This window comes from Pygoscelis adeliae, unplaced genomic scaffold (assembly GCF_000699105.1).
Source record: "Pygoscelis adeliae isolate BGI_AS28 unplaced genomic scaffold, ASM69910v1 Scaffold438, whole genome shotgun sequence".
NCBI classification, from domain to species: domain Eukaryota; kingdom Metazoa; phylum Chordata; class Aves; order Sphenisciformes; family Spheniscidae; genus Pygoscelis; species Pygoscelis adeliae.
Genome location: NW_008825313.1, coordinates 31,392 through 50,415, shown reverse-complemented (window position 1 = coordinate 50,415; position 19,024 = coordinate 31,392). Strand labels below are relative to the sequence as shown.

The window sequence follows — 19,024 nt, the reverse complement described above, 5'->3', positions numbered from 1 at the left end:
GGGCTGCGGGGGGGTCCCAGGGGACATTGCTCTCCTTCCAGCGAGCTCCCCTGTGTGAGGCCTGGGGCCTGAGCCCTGCACAGCCTGCCTGTACCCGGGGCTGCCACAGTAGCAGGGGCTGCTTGGGGCTGCAGGGGCTAGAAATTCCCTCTTCCCCTTCACAGCCGGCTGGCAGGGCCTTCCTGGCTGCAGGATGCGCTGGCTAATTACAGGGAGAAAGGAATTAGCAGCTCAAATATTCCAGCCTCTGCAAGGCTGCCCACAAGAGGACAAATTCAGTGTTAGTTTAATGAGGGTCCAAGATCAAAGCAGCCTGCAGCAGCAGTGGGAGATGAGTGTATGCTGAGTGCAGCGCAGTAAGTGCTCCCCACGCTCCCCAAAGCCCACCGGGATGCGCCATGCCCCGGCCACTCTCCACCACCATGGAGCTGTGGGGCAAGTGCTCCCCACAGCCCAGGACCGGACGACGATGCCCACACGCAGCACCGGGACTCTCACCTCAGTGTCCACTGGCAGCAGGAGTAGTCACGGCTCCTCCAGCAGGGCCACCGGCCTCGGAGAGGAGGACATCTACCAGCCTCCTCTGGGAAGTGCCTGGCACCCTGGGCCACGGCAAGCGGCTGTTGCAACCAGAGGTCTGGCGAGGGGGGGCAGAGGGCAGGAAGGTCTGGCCACGGCCTCTCCAGCCAGCGCCCACACCACAGTAACCCAAAGCAGGAGACTCACACGCGCAGGAGCCGACATGGCATTAAGCCCCATCTCTTGTGCCGGGGACCCGCCTGGTGCTTGCAGGGCTGCAGCCCGGCAGTGCCGAGGGGGGCCGGCGGCGCCGAGGGAACCACGTGGTGCCGAGGGGCCCTGACTGCTCGGCCATGGGAGATGCTGCAGCACCCAGTGCCAGCCCCGCTCGCCAGTAGCCGCCCGAGCCTCAGCTGCAGCCTCTCCTGCGGCAGCTCATCCCTTCCCTGCAGGGCGCTCGCAATACCCGTGGGACGGGGCCGAGCTGTCAAGGCGGGGAGGTTGGAGGCCTCTCAGGACCCAAGTTCCTGGGACAGTGAATCTGGGGCACTCCTCCCTTCTTGCCCAGCAGCAACAGGATGGACGGAGGCCACCGCCAGCGTGGGCACACATGTCTCTGGTCCCCCCAAGCCTTCCTAGCAGCCACAGCTGCTGGAGCAGCCTGGGCTGAGGGGCCTTGGACACTGGGGTGAAAGCAGGGGCTGCAGCAGCGGCATGGAAATCATGAACGACACTGGGAAAGCTTCCAGACGGCGTTTCTGGAGCCCGGCAGGGCTAGCGCATGGGAAGGGGAGCAAGTGGTGGGAATCAGGCGCAGGCAAAGGGTCGCTCCCCTTCTCCCACACTGTATATGGAGCCACACTTCAGTACCCAGCGTCCCTCCTCGCCTCTGTCACAGCCTGGCAGAGCGTGCCCAACAGCTCTTTTTGCTATTGCTTCCTCTGGTGCTGAATCACGCAGCCTGGGAACAAAGGCTAAAAGCAAGACAATACCAAATGCAACCCTGTATGCATCTCCTGCCTGAGTCGCATCTCCTGCCTGAGTCACATCTCCTGCCTGAATCATACTCCAACGCTGAGAGCCCACTGTGCCTGCCCAGCACGGCCCCAGCAGTGCAGCTTTCGGCAGCAGAGCTGTGGGCACGTCTGGCAAAGCAGCACTGCCTGGCCATGAGGCCACTTGTGCCCAGGTGTCAGGGAGCCATGGGCCCAGCCAGTAAAGCCACCCCAGGACGGCAGAGCCGCTGTCGGGAAACGTCACCACGGGGTTGCACCACCGCGGCTGTGCCGGCCAAGTGGGCAGGGGAAGGCAGGCTGAGCCGGGAGCCGAAGGGGAGACCTTGTGCCTCCCCTGTCCCTTGGGGGTACAAGAAGGGGTCACCAGGCAGGGAGCAGCAACGCCGGTCCCTCAGTGCATCAGTGGGAGCAATCCCAGCACCCGGGACACTTGCAGACCAGGGCAGCCTCATTCGCCAGAGAGCATGGGCAGGGCCAGTGAGGATAAAGCTCCTGTCCTGCCCGCCAGCTTTATTGCCTCAGTTTAGTTAGGTTTTTATTAACGAGAACAAAGAACAGGATAGCAAACCTGCAGGCTTACCCCAGGAAGGCTCAAGCAAAGGGCCAAGCTGCCACTCTGGATGCCCACACCTTCCTGGGCATGGCACGTAACGCAACACAGCACGGCACAGCATGGCGCTTCCCCACAGCACGGTGCTTCTCCACTGCTGCACAGCCCTGCTGCTCACTCCGGGCTCCCGAAACACAGTCGGACCCAGCTCCTTGCCCACCCTCATGACCCATTGTCAGGCCCACGCCTCACTGCCCAGCCAAGCACACTGGGTCTGCCGCCATGTCCACATCAGAGTGTCCATGAACCCACACTGGCCACAGCTCTGTTTCCATCTCCTTCGTGGTTAGATCATTGCACGTGGTGCAGCTGCTCTGCATGAAGCTTCGGCTGAGCAGCGCTCTGACCTGCCTACTCCTCCCACGAGAGGTGGGTGTCCCAGCACATTCCTCCCACTTGTTCTTGGCATGTAAAATTGTGACGGTTCACCGCATCCAGTTGCTTGTTTTCTGGAGAATACAGCCCAAACCTCTCATCTGCTTCCAAAACGGGCTTCCTGCATCACAAACACCCTGCCTGCTCCTCCCAACACACCCTCTGCTCCAGACCTGCTCCCGGCATGTCTCCCCCTCCCTTTTGGGCTTTCTCATGCATCCTGCTGTGTTTAATACCTGCACATCCAGCCCCAGCCAGCTGGGTACCAGGCTGCAGTGCCAGCTGAGGAGCAGCGTTGGCCACCCAGTCCCAGACCCCTAAATCAGCGATGCCTTTTGCATCTCCCGCGTTGCCCAAAAGCAGCCGTGGGAAGCGGTGCAGCCCCAACGCCCGGCGCAGCACGAGGTGGCGGTGGTGGTACTCACCCGCAGGGCGTTCTCCCGGTCCAGGATGATCACCCTCCGATTGACAGTGTGCAGCAGCCGCTCCAGGATCAGCTGGATGTGCTTCTTCACCTTCACCTGCAAGGCAAGAGGTGTCATGGCCATGCCTGAGCGCCTGGCGCTGCCTGCCGTGGTGCCGGGAGGGAGGGCACAGGTGACACCACAGCTGACGGGAATCGCCCCCGCGGCACAGAGCCGTCATGAGGTCCCCAGTCCCCACAGGCAGCCAGTGCTGACAGGTTGGGGGCATGCTGCCTCCTGGGCCACACGCGACTGGCCCCGTGGCACCGCCGCAATTACTGTGGCTCACCAAAAAAAGCAGGCAAGGAAGTTGCAAAGCGTTTGCAGTTATTCTTGGCAGAGGGCGCAGGAGATGGGACTGAGGGCATAAGTTTCCTCAGCACCCCACAGTGCCCGGCGCTGCTCCAGCGGCGGGAGACAGTGGCCGTCAGATGAGGATGAGCCCCAACACCTCTGCAGCTCCAGCTGTGGGGGACCGTGGCCACCAGGCGAGTCCTGTGCCCAGGATCCTCAGCCATGGGACCAGACAGCTCTGGTCTTTGGTGGTGGCCAGACGGGAGCACACTGCCAGAAGGGACAGGCTCGTGGCACCTCGGGAGACGGGAATTCACGAGCTGACTCTAAAGATTCGTGATTTATATGAAATACTGAAATAAAAGTCTTGTCCACTCCAGCACAGCAAGTACGGCTCATTTAATCACCATGCAGGGCGCTGGCAGCATCAGGGTGACCAGCTGGAGCTGCAGCTGGAACAAGGCGATGCGCTCCGGTGAAAACATGGGGCTTGGGGTGTCTGCACAGCTCGGCCTCGTACGCCTCCCTGGCAAAGCTGGCCACCCAGCTGGGGACAGCTGGGGACGGCTGCACCTGCGCTAGCCAGAGCTGTCCCCCAGAGCAGTCAGTACCACGGACAAAGGTGGGTTTCAGTTCACATGGGGTTGAAACAAGAGAAGTATCCTCACCCATGAGCATCCTGACTATCCTCTCCTTAAAGGCTATTTTAGGTTTAAAAGTTAAGGCCAAAACGAGACATTTCGACCACAATTTCCAAGCTTTGCCATCTGTTGCCTGGGCTTCCCAGCGCCACGGGAATTAAAAAGCCACACTCACACAGCCACCTCGCCCACCCAGGACATGGTGGCACACATCTAATTCAGCTTCCACAGCGCCGGTTGCTGTGCTGTAGGTGTGACATTTGGACTTCCCAAGGGGTCCCAGAAAGGGACCTCAAAGCACAGACCAGCCTAGAAAGGACAGAAACGGAGGAAGTATCCTGCAGAGACAGAGCACAGATCCCTGCGCTTTCCCAAAACATTGCAGGAACAGCCACCACCAGCAGCTGCCATGCGACTTCCAGCCACTTGGCCCTGCTGTGGGTTGACTGGGGCTTGCAGGGAGAGACGGTGATGGGCTCACTGGTGGCCCAGGGACATGGCCCAATGCTAGTTGCAGAAAGGCAAGGGGATGGAGGGCAGCACTCAGGCAACACGGGGAAAGGAGGATGGCTACCAAGGTATGGACACACCTGGCCCCACCAGGTACATCAGCCTGGCACCACAGCGATGTGACCCAGCATCCCACACCACACAGCGTGCCGTGTTTCTGTGCCGCAGGAAACAGAGGAGGAGAAGGGTGACCCAGGGAGGGAGCTGCCAGCACAGTTGTGTGAGGGCTGTGCTCACACCTGTGACTTCAATGTGCTCAGCCCAAACACCCATGATGCCAGGGCAGGAGCCTACAAGGAGAACCATGACTGCAGGTCACACTGCCGGGGCTGTTGGCAGTCACTGCTTGTGCTCTTTTGTACACTGCTTCCAGTGTTGCAAGCCCACGCTTTATCCTTCCAGCGCCTGGGGAGCAGCGAGTCCAGTGGGGCCGAACGGGGCCACCAGCATGCTGCGGGGCAGTGACCCAGCGCAAGCCAGCTCTGGAGTGCCAGCATGCCTTGCACATGCCTCACCTGCCATGCTGGGAACACCGCTGGGCCACCCCGCAGCTCCAGTGCCCCCCGAGAGCCATGAGACCTCGCTTGCTCCTCACCCAAGCGAGGAGCCGAACAGCCCAAGCTGACCCGCCAGTGCACAACGAAGCACCGAGGCCACAGGGGGCCAGGGCAACGGTCTGGGCACAGACACCCCCCACTCCAGAGCGGGACACGGGGCACTAGGGGCTCACAGCAAGCCTAGAGCCACACAGACCCCCGGCCTCCTAGCCCTGCAGGGCACCTCCCAGGCCTGACCCCATCACTGCAGCATCCCTGCCAGCAGCCCAGCTCTGCACATTGACTCCAGGTGACCGTACAGAGTTTGTCACTGTAGTGAGATGCAGACAAGCCCTTCCCAAATGCATAGGGGCACCTGGCTCCTTCTCACCATCCGCTGAGTGCCGAAGCCCTCCAGAGTGGCACTCACCAGCTCGGTGTCCCCACGGTCCTTGTGCCGTCCCTCGCCTGAGCCATGCTGCGCTTGCAGCTCCTCCGCTCTCTGCAACAACAGAGCCCCGAGAAGTCGGGCTGATGCCCAGCAAGGACAGCCCCGTCCCACCAGAGGCCAGCGTGGGACAAGTCAGGCACCCGCAGTAGGACCATGCCTAGCTGGATGCCCAGCCTGCTCAGCCCTGAGTTGCAGCCGGACTGGTTGTTACTGTGGTCTCTTGCTTTGGTACCCCACACCAGCAGGCAGGCTCCTGCAGGCAGTGCAGGGGGAAGGGGGTATGTGGGGCTCCCCGCCGCCCCAGGCACAGTCAGCTCTCTGCTGCAGGGTGCTGGGCTGGACCCCCGTGCCACAGGGCTCTGGCTCACGTTTAGGGCCATCACTGCTAATTTTGAAATGCAATGCTGCCCAGGGGCCAGCAGGCAATCACTGACCAGCTGTCTTCTCCCCTGCCCTCGCCCTTCTCCTGGGCCTGCAGAGCAGGGACAGCGAGAGGCATGGCTGGGGATGCACCCCCTTGCCCTCCAGTCGGTGCTGTCCCTTGGCTTGGAGGCCTCTTCCCCACTTATGAGGAATGACAGGAACTCGCCAGAGACCAGCTGAGGTGGAAATCAAAAGGTTTTTACTCCCAGCTTAGGCAGGTTTTCACTGGGATGGTGGGTGCCAACAGCCCCCTTTGACTTTGGATGGACCACAATCAGTCCCAACCATATCGTGGCCAGTAATTTGTGCTTAGCCCTACTCAAACGGGTTTAGTCAGGTCATTTCCAAGGTGATTACTGGAGAGGGAAAAGGAGGCAGCAGAGAAGACGGGATTTACCTTCTGGGCCTTGTACAGCACCTCCAGGATGTTGCTAAGCAGCTCAATGCAGGCATCTTCCTCCTCCCCCTTCTCGATCAGCTCTTGCAGGATGGGCACAGCCATCTGCAGCAGCAGCTCCCGGCACTCTGTTGGGGCAGACAGGGAGGCATGGGGCTGGCAGGCGTGCCAGCACCGCCCCGGTGTGGGAGAGGACCGGGCAGGAAAGGGACCAACAGAACGGACAGGACCAGCATGACGCCTGGTCTGGGCTGCAACTCACACACACAGAGCTGCCAACTTCCTCCTTGGATGGAGCAGGTTTTTAGAAAAACACTAAATCCTGGTGGGAAGGCTCCAACACAAAGAATTCATTGCACCCTGTTACACAGCTACTTACCCTCTCTGCTAAAATAAACTAAAATAGAAAAGCCTCATCTGAACCTCTCTTGCTTCAGCTTCCACCAACGGACTTTGTTCTCTGCTCTATTAAAGGTGCTTACGATTTAACTAAATAGATGGAAATTTTTTAAACTGGACACCATCTAGATAAACTAGAGTTTCTAGTGCTGAATATATGAAAAACCTGTGCTCTTCCTATTATGTATTACTCTGTTCCTCTGCCCAGGACTGGTATTTGTGACACCACGCTGCACTGACGGCTCCACATTGCTGTTTATCACTACAATGGCACCACTAAAGTGGGGGCAAGGGGAAGGAAAGTCAGGGAAAATGTTTCTCTGTTGTTTTCTTGCTGGCAAGACTGACTACCATTGTGGGGTGTGGAGGAGCGGTGTCGTACCGCCTCCCGGGGCAGGCGTGGGGAGGGATGCGGGGAAGGACCCAGGGTAGGATGCGGGGAACGATGCAGGGAGGGATGCGGAGGTGCTCGCAGGATTGTAGTGGCCTAGAGCAGAGCTGGAGCAGGCGTCAGGAGGTGACCTGCCACCCGCACTCGATGGCCGAGTTAGACAAGTTCATGTTGCCAGCTCTCAAAGTCTCCAAGGGCAGAGACACAAAACGGTTCCTGCTGCCTGCAGCTGAGCTGCTGCCCTGCTCCCCTGAGCCTCCCTGTTGCGGCTGAAGCCCAGGGCCCCTGGCCCAGCTCCCCAGGGCAGCCCAGTCCCCTTCTCTTTGAAGATGCCTTGTGATATTTGGAAGCTCATCGTGTCTCCCCCGTGCCCTTTCCTGCCCAAGCCCCTCAGTCATTCCTTCCTCACCCTGTCTTCTAAGCTCTGCTTCTCTCACTGCTTTCTTCTGGAGTTTCTCCAGTTTAGCCACAAGTTTCTTGTGCCACCCAAAACCACACTTGGAAGTAAGCCCAGCCAAGGCCTCACGGACGCCGAGTAGGGTACAGGGCGCTCTCATGTCCGAGGGATGCTCTCCCCGTGAGGGCTGCATCGCTGAGCCCCGCTGCTCCCCTGGCCCCAAACCCCTCCTGCAGCCCTGCTGATGCTCTGGGATCCATCCTCTGCTTGCTCAGTGATTGCTTTCACATGGTTGTTTTTAACTTAAACATAGCTTTCAAAACCTTTTCTTCAACTTGTTGAGAATATTTTAAATCCTGAGTCTGTCCTCCAGTGTGCCTCCAGTCACTTCTGCCTTGCAGGGCAAAATTTACCAAGTCTTCTCTTTTTTCCATCATCTAGATTACTCCTAAGAATACCAACCAGCATCAGAGTCAGGGCAGACCTGGGGAATCCTGCTCAGTATGTCCTTCCAGTCTGACAGCAAGCCCCCAACCTCCCCAAACACCACTCCTAAACCATTGCCATGCAGTCCAATGACTGCATATTGCTTCAGCTAAACCGTGTTTCCCTCTGCAGCCTGGCAGCATTTCAGAGCGCAAGAGAGGGTCACTCCAACAGGACCAGCTGCACCCTGGTGAGGGGCTGGGCAACGCATGGTTCCAGCACAAGCTAGAGGGAAATGCCTCCGTCTGCAGAGCTGCCCCGGGCACGGGTGCTGTCTTAGGGGCAGAGGAGGAGTCCCTGTGGCAGGGACTTGTCCCCGTCCGATGCTCTGGCCCTCCCAGAGACCTCAGCATGGGCAGTGCCGCCAGGACCCCTCGGTGCCCCTTCTCACCGTAGGACTGGAAGATCTTGCTGTTGACGATGTCGGTCAGGGACTGCAGCTTCTGCTTCAGCAGGCGCTGGGGCGGCAGGTTCCCAATGAAGTCCCGCAGCAAGGCCCTGCCATCCAGGCGAGAGGATTTAACAAGTGTTAAATATGGGGCCTGCAAGAACCCCGCTTGTTTTGCAGTCCCGAGCACCTGCAGCCCCTTTCCTTCTGCAGAAGACAAATGCAGCAGTGGGGGTCGGGTACTGATTGCCCCTGTATTTCGGTCAGAACAGGGCTGCTGGGCAGGGGGAAGCCGCTCGACGGGGGCAGAGCTGTGTGGGGAGGTGCAGGGCAGGATGGTCCCACTGCACAAAGCTGCAAGGCAGCCCGTGCCCACCACAGACGGCCACACGGAGACACCCGGCATAAAAACCCTGCCTGAATTCCTGAAACGGACCCGGCTGGGACTGATGGTTTCCAGGCTCAGCCCCTGCCGGAAGCACAGGCTACTGCTAAAATTGAGCAAAACCCTCCCCTGGTTTTGCACTAGGAAGGCAATCCCCAGGCGTCAGGAAACCCAGACCCCTTTGCCTGCCCTGGCCCTCGGCTTGACAGCATCAGCCTGCGTCCCTGCCGGCAGCTCCAGGATGGGGGGGCGTCACTGTGGGATGCGAGGGGGGGCAGAGGTGGCTATGGCAGGCACCGAGCACGCTGCAGAGCAGGACTGGGGATGATGGGGGCGACAGGGACCCTACCCCAGCGCAGAGGAGTCGAAGATCCCAAACACATCCTCGAGGATGGAAGGCAGGGACTTCAGGGCTGCTCCCTGCAAAGAGACGAGAGAGCTGCCTGCACCGGCCCTGGTTTGCCATGTGCCCACGGGGCAGGACAGACGGATGGATGCCACACGGGCAGGGAGGTGACCCCTGGCCCCTCCTGCTTCCCCCCCAGGTTGTGGGTGCTGAGCAAGCACCATCCTCGTTCAGCTCCCCCTTTTGTTAAAGCAGTGCTGCGCTCAGCCAGCCCATCGCCCTGGACATCCCTGGGGAAGGCGTGTCCAGATGGGAGCAGCTTCCTTTTGCCAAGCTACCAGTGTCCAGCAAAGCACCCAGAACTGCTACGGTCACATACCTCTACCACTGTCAATAAGAATAACTGCCTCCAGCTTTTACTTTGAAACCACATAAACTCCTACAACATGGCTATCAGGTATGTAGGCCCTGGCTTGCGTTGCTTGTAAAACCCCCCGGCCCGGTTCACGGCTGCCCCGCTCACGGCTGCTGGCAGTCGCTGCTGCCGCAGCTGAGGCTGCTGGAGGAGCAGGGCTGCCCTGCATCCAGCCCGGCTCCACGCTCTCGCTGGAAGGCTGCAAGGGTGGGGGACACATGGCTATTTGTTTTTTGGAACAGCAAACACACTGACCACAAACTGTTCTGCATTAAAATTGACTTTGTTATGTTTATGATGTGACTAAGTAGCATAAACGACTTGCCGAGTTCTGCTTATCTCCAGCTTTGCCAGGATAGCTGGTCCTTCAGGCTTCCCTGGGCTTCAAATTGTGCTGAAAGTGGCACCGGGGACCCTCCAGCCTCCAGGTGCAGCCAGAGGTGGTCGCTACACACTTCTGCACTTCAGCATCAGTTTCAGGAGGTTCAATGCCTGCAGTTCCACACGGGGCCAACCGCTACACGATTCAGCTCCAGGAATTTTTACTCAGCAGTTTTGGCATCGAGACTGTTGTCTCCCTCTGAGTTTCAGTAGGAGTTTGAGAGATTGGTACCTATTGCAAATTCGCCTAGTTTTAAAAAGTGCCTGGACAAGTTCACCTTGGACACATCCCTCAGAGCACAGCAAATATGGAGATTACGGGCACAGGCTGGGCGAGTCCCTGGAGGGGTTTGCCCTGGGAGCACCCTGCAGTGGGACCGAAACCTCTGCTTGGCTCTGACCCCTTGACGGGCGGCTGCTGCCCACGTCAGGGCAGTAACAGGCAGGGAGGACCCTTGGCCTGAGCCGGGATGGTTCTGTGAAGATCTCCAGATGTGATTAAAAACTCCATCCCAGAGGCCCTGCTGGCCCAGAGCCGGCTCCAGCGGCGGGAGTCGCCCATCCTGCTGCCCGGCTCCATGTTCCCGGCGAGCTCGGTGAGCTCCAGCGCCCTTTGCTGGACTGGGCTCTGCCTTTGCCTGAGGCACTAAGCAATGCTCCAGCAACGTCTTCTCCCTCTGGGTTTGCAAAGACTGTGATCAAGTTCTCCACTACCCTCTTCTAGCTGACTAAAATGGTGTTAATTTACATCAAACACACCAGACCCTGAGTAATTTCTGCAGCTCTTGCAAACCCTTCTCTGATACTTAGATACCTGTTGCAACTGAGGGCAGCAAGGCCGGGCGCATCATCTACCAACAAGCCTTGTTCACATCGTGTGCCCCTCCAGACATTTCTGTTTAATGCCTCTTTGTGTATAAATCCAGGGACTGACTTATTTCTTTGCAATGACACCACGCTCAGAGTCGCCTTCGGCCGCTCGCTGCTGGCAGCTCCTGGCTCTGCTCCCAGCTGCTGCCCCGCAGCCCCGTCCCCTGCCCCGTCCCCTCTCTGCCCACAGAGCCTGGGCACGGAGCAGAGGCTTCCCCGTTATCCAGCACCGCCACTGCTGCCCGTGCCCCCTGCACCGGCCACGGCCACGTCTGGCGAAATGGCAAACATGCAAAGATGTCTGAGCCGAGAGCCGACTCCCCTGGAAATGGAACCAAAGAAATGCCCATCCCAGTATGACTGTTCTCCATTTGTAATGACTTTTTTTAGAATTGAGAAGATATATATTAAGGAGATTAAAAGTAGTTATTTTAATAACTTACACAATGCTAATTTTAAATCAGAATGCTGTGTCAAGTCAAACAGTTGTTAGTCTCGCCTATTATGTCAGTTATCTTAGTCAGTCACATTTGTAACTTCAAAAAAGTAACAGCTAAATTTGATATTTTTTTTTATTAAACTCCATGCTTAGTAAAGCTGGACTGATTAACATTAATTATACTGCCACCCTTTAAGTCTGAATTGATTGCATCCTCTCCATGACTGAGCCAGGATCAATGGTCAGCCTCTTTGGCCTACAGTTAGCAAGGTCATCTGATTCACTTTTTGAAAAATGAGCTAATATACTTTTTCCCATTCCTCAAGGATTTTTCCAGTGTTACAAGACTTCTTAAACATCAGCATCTATGTCTCAGAGAGGATTTCTTCCAGAAACTGGTTCTGGCTTTTATTGTAACTGCCGAGGTAGCTGCCTGTCCTTGCAGAACTGAAAATGTCTTTCACCACTGAGGATGAGCCCCTTCTTACTGATTTTTCGTGGCAAGAGCATGTGAGCCTGGCCACAACATACAAATTGTGTCCGATTTCTCCCCAGCTGCAGAACAGCAATGTTTGTTCGAACCAGCTGCCCTGTCCATGCCATCACTGGTGATGCTCTGGCAGTGCTGGTGGAGCTGGAGGATGGACCACTGGCACCCACCCGCTGGGTCCGGTGGGAGCGGGCAGGGAGATAGCCATCAGGGAGGCCAGCGCAGAGCGGGGATGGGCACAGAGCCCAGCAGTTGCCAGCTTGGCTCGGGAGCTGCCTCTGGTGCACGTGGCAGCGACTGTCACCTTTGCACAACGCCGGTGGCAGGTTGTCCTGCAGAAAGCCACCCCCTGGCCAGCAGCCACAGGGGAAGAGTCAGAGCAACCTCAGCGAAGCTCCAACCATGGACACTTGTGAGCAGCCGCTCAGGAAAACGGAGGCCCTGACCTGGGCTGTGAAATGCAAATGCAAACCCAAATACTCCAAGGGCCGGCAGCGGGCTGGGGCCATCTCCTCCGCTCCACCCTGCTGAGCTGCAGGTAAGCCTGAACCTAAACCAAGGAAGGATGGAGGGGAGTGGGTTGTCCTTCTCAAGGCATGAACAAGGGGAAACATGCACCCACTAAAAGTAGTGACCTGCTGTTGCTGCATGCCTGTGTGGGCTGTCTGCAGGCACGGGACCCAGTAGTTTGGGTCCCCTGAAGCTCCCAGCTGTGCTGGCAGCAGCGTGATGCTCTGCTCTGCCTTGCTCAATGCCTTGGCAGCTGGCGTGAGTCCTAAGTGTTTGCTTAAGTCTGTACCCCAATCCCACCTCAAAACTCAACTTCTTTGGGTGCAGAGAAAACCAGGGCTCCAGAAGGGAAGCAGTGGGATGAGTGAAGCTCTTCTCAAGGGCCCTCTGGCTACAGCAGGGAGCAGTTGCAGCAGAAGCCCTATCTCCTGGCTGGAGATGTGCAAGGCAGCTGCACACAGGGAGCAGGTAGCCTTCCATCTCTTTCACATCAGGGGCACTCTCCAGGTCACAGTGTTTATTGGGGATGCTGGAGGTCTTTGGGTGAAGAGCTGCTCCTGCTCTCTGGCTAGGACCACGCCATGGGTTTGTCCCTGGCCCCCAGCCTGTCTGATACCAATAAGCAGAGCCAAAAGAGGCTCAGCTTCCTCTCCACGGCTCTGAGTAGTCAAAATACTACAAAACCTCCCAGCCTGAAGTACTCCAACAGAGGACCAGCTCTCTCCACAGACGAGGTGGCCTTTGCAGGAGTGTTGCAGCTAAGGAGCTATTATCAGCTCTGCCTTGGGCTGATCAGATAATTGCAGCTTTAACGGAAAGAGTAGGCAGAACGGGATGAAGCTGCAAAGCTTACGTCAGCCACTAACAGATCTTTTGGGTATCACCTTCAGCTGCCAGATGGGAGCTGGTCGTTGCAGCTAGAGATACTGGGTGTCTGCAAGCTCTGTAAAGCAGCTACAAAGTCCACTTAGAGAACAAGAAAAAAAAAGTTCTTTTCTTGGAGTACCTGCTCAAGATGTTCAGGAGACACCATCAGGGCTGGATATAGCAAGACCCAGTGGCTTGGGTCCAGCAGGAACCATTGCAGGATGCAGTGGGTCCTGCACCCCTGTGGCCGGGGTGACCATGGGTCAGGACACCAGGGAAGCCACGGGACCCTCCGGATGGGGGAGCAATGGTGAGGCCAGGCAGAGGCACCGGGAGCCAGGCAGCACGAGGCTGGGCACTTGGTCTGAGGCTCAGAGAGGAAGAGGATGGGACCTTGCTGGCTCACAAACCCGCAGTGGTGCTTCCCAAGGTCAGGGTCTCTTAAGACAGAAATGACTTTATATTTAAATAATCCTGGGTGGATTTTTCTTCCACGGATCAGTACAGCTGTTTGCAAACTGCATAAACTTTCAGCATCAACACCCTGCTCTGCAGAACAGATACAGACCATCACAAGGGGCTCGACAGCTTCATCACACAGCAGATGAACAAGCACTGTCTTTGCCCATTTCACGAGATGCTCCCTCCTTCCTGAGTCAGGAGAGACCTTGAGCAACCATTTCCATCTCCAACCCCCCTTCCCAGATCAGAGGCGAATCTGCAGCTCCCTGTCCCAGCTCCCTGCTTGTCTCTTTTCCAGGATGGAGGGGTCTGGTCTGGCCAGGTAGGTGATCCCACCTGAAAGCTGCCCCATACACTTGGTCACCCTTCCCTGGGGCTTTTGCAGCTTGACTGCACGCTCTGAAGCGTGGGCACCAGACACAGATGCACCACAGGGACTTACGCTGTGGCAAAGGACATTTTCTGTTTTCTTCTCAAGTCCCTTCCTGATAATTCCCAACTTTGAGTGAGCGTTCCCTGATCGGTGCCAGGCATGGAGCTGACGTTGCCAGAGTACTATCCGTTATAGTCCCAGGTCTTATCCGCCAGCGCATCAGTCGGCTCGGAGCCCATCACCGTGGGTTTAAAGTTAAGGGATTTCTTGCTTTTAAGACCATTTTCTGATTTTCACTTCCACGCTGAATAATTTCACCTGGGCACTCTCTCCCCCAGTGAAACACTTTGTCAGTAACGTGGGAGAAGCCCCATCACCATAACGCCTGCGGAGCAGCAGAGCTGGCGGTGAGCACCAAGGAGGACAAGTGACGGCAAGGAGGAGACCTGGCTGACACCACTGCGACACTGTGCACTGTAATGTGGCTGAGCGTGAAGCCACACTCATAAATACCAAAAACAAGCTGCGTCGACAAAATTGACAACTTTGAAGTTGGGAGGCAATGACCTGGGGGAGGTCAATGAGAAACAACCCTGATGCCGCCCCGCTCTGATGGAACGAGCTTCCCTTTCTGCCACCCTCCAAGGAGCCACCACCAAGCCAGCGACCTGGTGACGAGATCTCCGAGTCCAGGTATTCACACCCAGAAGAGACAGGAGCAGAGGGAAAGTCTCTCTGAAGGACTGTGTCCTGCTACTGCGCAACACTGAAGCCCACTACAGACCATCGCCCCAGCACCTAGACCTGCTCAACACTCCAGCAATCCCCAAGGAAGAGTCTGGGGGGCTTCTAACGGGGACATTTCCCCTAAAATCAGCACAGATCTGCTAGAGAGCTTCAATCTCTCCTGCTCTCTCTAACACAGTAATAGCAACCAGAAAAGCTATTTTCACAGGGAAAGCTCCCGCTTGGCAGTTGGGATCCCACTGCAGAATTCAGCCGTTTCCAGGAGAAAGCATGGTCAGACTCAGCAAACCTGGCAGCAGCAGCGGGCAAATTTCCAAGCCCCATTCCCAGCTTCCTACAGGCCGCTGCTCTGGGCGGAGGGCAGCTCCCACCAAATCCTCACCCCAAACTAAGGGATCGCGCACTGAAGCCACAGCAGTGCAACGGTACGTGAGGAAATACTGTTTTCCAGTCTGTTTTTTAACAATGTTTGGCTGTTGCATACACCCACAGTGCCTCGAGCGCACTGGAGGAACCACAACAGTGCTGCAACTGGAAAATTGTCCTGCTGAGACGTGCAGCTGCTGCTGGCTGTGTGACACCTGGACTCCCCCAGCACTGAGATGCCAGCCCAGCTGGGGTAACTGCAGCCTCCTCTTTTCCAGTTAATGCCGTCTGCTGTAAGGCTGCAGCCTCAGGGCGCTCGGGGTGAAGCACACGTGTGTTTCCCCACGCCTTGCCGGGACACCCGGCACGGCTGGATCCCAGACGTGGGCTTCGTCCACTCCTGACAGTCCTCCGACTCCTCGCTGACACTTTCGACAGGCAGCTGGTGGACCTGGCTGCACCGCCTGTGCCTCGTGGCAAGCCCTGCCGCACTGTCTGTGCCTCGTGGCTATTATTTGCTATTGCCACTGCTTTTCCTGATCTTAGCCACAGAGCAGCTGCAGGGATGCCTTTTCTGGTGATGCATGGGCAGACCTTTCCCCTCTGCCCTGGACAATGGCCTCTGGTGCGTTTGCAAGAATTACTTTCTGCAGACCTGAACAAGGTGCTGAGTGATGCAGAAATCACACAGGTGAATGTGCAGCAGTCGGTAACACTGCAGCGCATCAGGTTAACATAGCACAGAGACTCTAGAGCGACAGTATCGAGATGGAAATCAGAATAATGATCAGTGTTTAGATGGGAGAGGGGATAAGGAGGGACAGCCCTCCTCCTCTCCGTGAGGATAACTGTCGTGTTGGTCTTCAAACTACTTTTTTAAAAATTAGATTAGTTTATAAGGGATTATCTAAGAATGCCATGAAATAACGCAACACAGGAGCAGGAGCTGCCAGCTGTCCTGGGGCCACCACGCGCCCCAGCCTGCAGATGAGGTCCCCAGCTGCGCTCTGTGGTGCCTCTCTCCAGCTGGGAGACCGCAGGTGCAGAGTGCGGCCCCATCCTCACCCCTGGCACGGCACCAAAGCGAGACCGACTCAGCCCCAGCACCGGCTCCTGCCTCCTCTCGCTAACTGACTTCGCAGAGTGCACGTGGCTCCATCGCGTTCTCCAGCTCCCACCCCCAGCACCGTCACACCAGCAGCTGGAGGACCTCGACACTGGCTGCCAGTAAAGGACGCAGCCGTGCCCACGGGGACCCACAGTGCAAAGGGCACCGTTTCTGCTCCCCCTTGGGCCCACCCATGCTAGCGTGGTCCCGGGGTGCAGGGAGCAGGGCCAGGCCAGCTCCGGGACAGGGATGAGCCCCAGGAGCCCTCCTGAGACCCTCTTCTCCAGGCATCGGCACATGCATGACCAGGAGAGCGTTTGCCCGAGCTGCTGACCCCAGCCTGCACCATGGCCCCCGGCACCAGCGCAGTGTGGGGTTTTGTGGTCTGGGGCCTCAGGGGCCTTTGCACCAGGGGCACAAGTGGGGGTCCCCAGGTGGAACAAGGCACCGCGCCGGGTGACAGCTCCCTTTGATGTCCTGTGCATGAGGACTGCTGACCCCAGCCTGCACCATGGCCCCCGGCACCAGCGCAGTGTGGGGTTTTGTGGTCTGGGGCCTCAGGGGCCTTTGCACCAGGGGCACAAGTGGGGGTCCCCAGGTGGAACAAGGCACCGCGCCGGGTGACAGCTCCCTTTGATGCCCTGTGCATGAGGAGGTCCGCATGCAGGACGGCCGGTGTCACCCCTGCACGGGCACAGCCGGTGCCTCCCCCGCTGGGGCACCGTCCATCCCGCCACGCACCAGAGCTGAGCCCCCCCGCAGCACTGGCCCCCTGCCATACCTGGGAGAGCAGCGTGGGACCCTCCAGTGGGGATTTCATCAGCTGGTTCAGGGAGAGGAAGAACCGCTGCAGTGAGCACTGGAACTCGGCCGTCTCCTTTCCCTCGTAGAGCCTGCAACAGCCAGAGTCACCGCACTGCCACTGCACCGTGCACCTTCCCCTGGGGACTGTGGGTGTCACCTGCGATCCCAATTAATTATGCTCCTTCGTGACCATTTTCCATAGCTGAGTCTAGCAGCAAGCCCTGGCACGGCCACTACCCCGGTACGGCCACTGCCCCAAGATGGCCACTGCCCTGGCATGGCCACTGCCCGGCCCCAGGGCCAGCCAGAAGCAACGCTTCAGATGTGCAGAATTACCCATATTAAAGACTGCTATCTGCTCTCTTACAGTATTTATATACACCACTTACACACACTCACATATATACTCTGGTTTGTTTTTTAATAGACTCTTTTACATGATTTTGTACACTGAAGTCCTCTCAAAGGAGGTTGGTATCTTCCCACCTGAGCAGGAAACCTCCTGCGCCCTCCAGCCTGAACACAACCTGCATGACCAGTTGCAGAACAAACCAAACACGTGGGGAATTTTAGCCATGAGACGTGCAACACTGTGAGGAAGTTTCAAAGCTGCTAAATCAAATGCATAATCGTAAGAATAAAGTCACCATAATAACTCATTGTGAAAAACAGGTCGTGTTTGAGCTGATTCACCCCATCCATTGACACAGCAAATGAAGCAGTGAGCCCTGCTGGGGAACGATTTGCAGGCACAGATGGGGGAAATAAGGGACAAAATGCTGATCTCCCCGTGGCTGCAGACAGATGTGTCTTCCAGCCCAAGCTGACCCCTGCACACTGACCACCACTGCGGCAAGCAAAATGTGTTTGGTTCTTAATTGTGTCTTGGTTTCTAATTGTGCATACAGCAGCAGAGCAAACAAGATCTGTCATTTTTTGCTTAACAGCTATTTTTATTGAATCTAGTTTTTGTAAAAACTTTGCTGCTTTGTTTTCTATAATTACAGTTGGATAGTTCTCCCTTCAAATTCATCTTTCGTATCTGGTAAACGAGCCCAAGGGAACGTACGAAACATCGCAGGTTTGGCAGCAGTAACAAGCCTGTTGATCTGCCTGAGGCATCTCAGATGTGCTCAGACAAATGCATCGCCTGAGCAGCGGCTGGTTTACAGCCCTTGGCTGACTTCCAAGTCAAAGCAAAGCTTAGACTAACTGAAGACAGGTCCCTCCCTCTCATCCCCTATGTTAAAAGTTACTAAGCAGTGGGAGCCCCCAGCAGCACCCCCCGCTCCGCAGCCCCATCCCGCAGCCCTGGAGCCTGGCCCAGCTGCTCCGCCTGGCCCAAAACCCCACCAGAAGCCGGGAAATTTAAAGAAATCTGTATGTGTTAAAATAAGCAAAAGGAAATGAAGGTCCACATACAGCTTTTACTCTCACAGCAATGATATCATGCAATGATCATCATTTATTAGAGATTTGTTGGATTTTTCACAGTCCCTCTTTTTAATGCACCTACCCACAACCAACTGGTGTGGATTTTCAAGCTCACCTCCACCGTAAACTCTTGCCTACAAAATACTGTATTTTTATTTTAAAGAGGGCATGCACGAATATGATATGCTATTTTAACAACTGTAAGATATGTCGTCAACACTGATTTCTGAACTTTTAAGTGTGTAATGACTTAAACCAGAGCAGTATAAAGCAGTCAGAGTGTGCAGGTCAATTAAGCCAAGATAACGGCTGATTTCCATTGCTGCAGCAGACGTGGGTCAACATGGTCTTTAATTATCACCAACCTACTGGTTTGGAGGATTTTATCAGGAAAACTGGCAGGCAGAGCCCAGTCCTTGAGCCCAATGCCTCTTGGGTGTAAAGACACCGGGCATGCTCCTGTTTCAGTTCCTACAGCTTCGGGCTCCAGCACACAACCGAGCTCGAGGCACGGCACAGAAATCCTGCGAGTACTGACAGCGAAGTGACAGGAAAAATTATCTGGCCACAGCTCACTAAGCAAATTAGTATGGACCGCGATAAAAACGGTGCTGAACATGATTTACTTGGGAAGGGTCAGCGTGGCTCTCAGAAAGGAACACCCTGCCTGCGGACCCCCAGAGCTCTTCCGCAGGAGCCTCCAGCCAGACAGTGGCTGGAGCCCAGCAGC

The 19,024-nt window shown here is 56.6% G+C and overlaps 1 protein-coding gene across 1 annotated transcript in view; it reads right to left on the bottom strand.

Moving 5' to 3' along the window:
- Positions 1–19,024, bottom strand: part of LOC103922174 (dedicator of cytokinesis protein 2-like) — an 82,499-nt gene that overhangs the window by 41,947 nt on the left and 21,528 nt on the right. The window contains exons 17-21 of the mRNA XM_009330263.1: positions 16,838–16,949; positions 9,032–9,102; positions 8,301–8,407; positions 6,228–6,364; positions 2,946–3,035 (exon numbers count right to left, since the gene is read on the bottom strand). Coding sequence (XP_009328538.1) covers positions 2,946–3,035; positions 6,228–6,364; positions 8,301–8,407; positions 9,032–9,102; positions 16,838–16,949 — 517 coding nt within the window. The remainder of the gene's footprint in view (positions 1–2,945; positions 3,036–6,227; positions 6,365–8,300; positions 8,408–9,031; positions 9,103–16,837; positions 16,950–19,024) is intronic.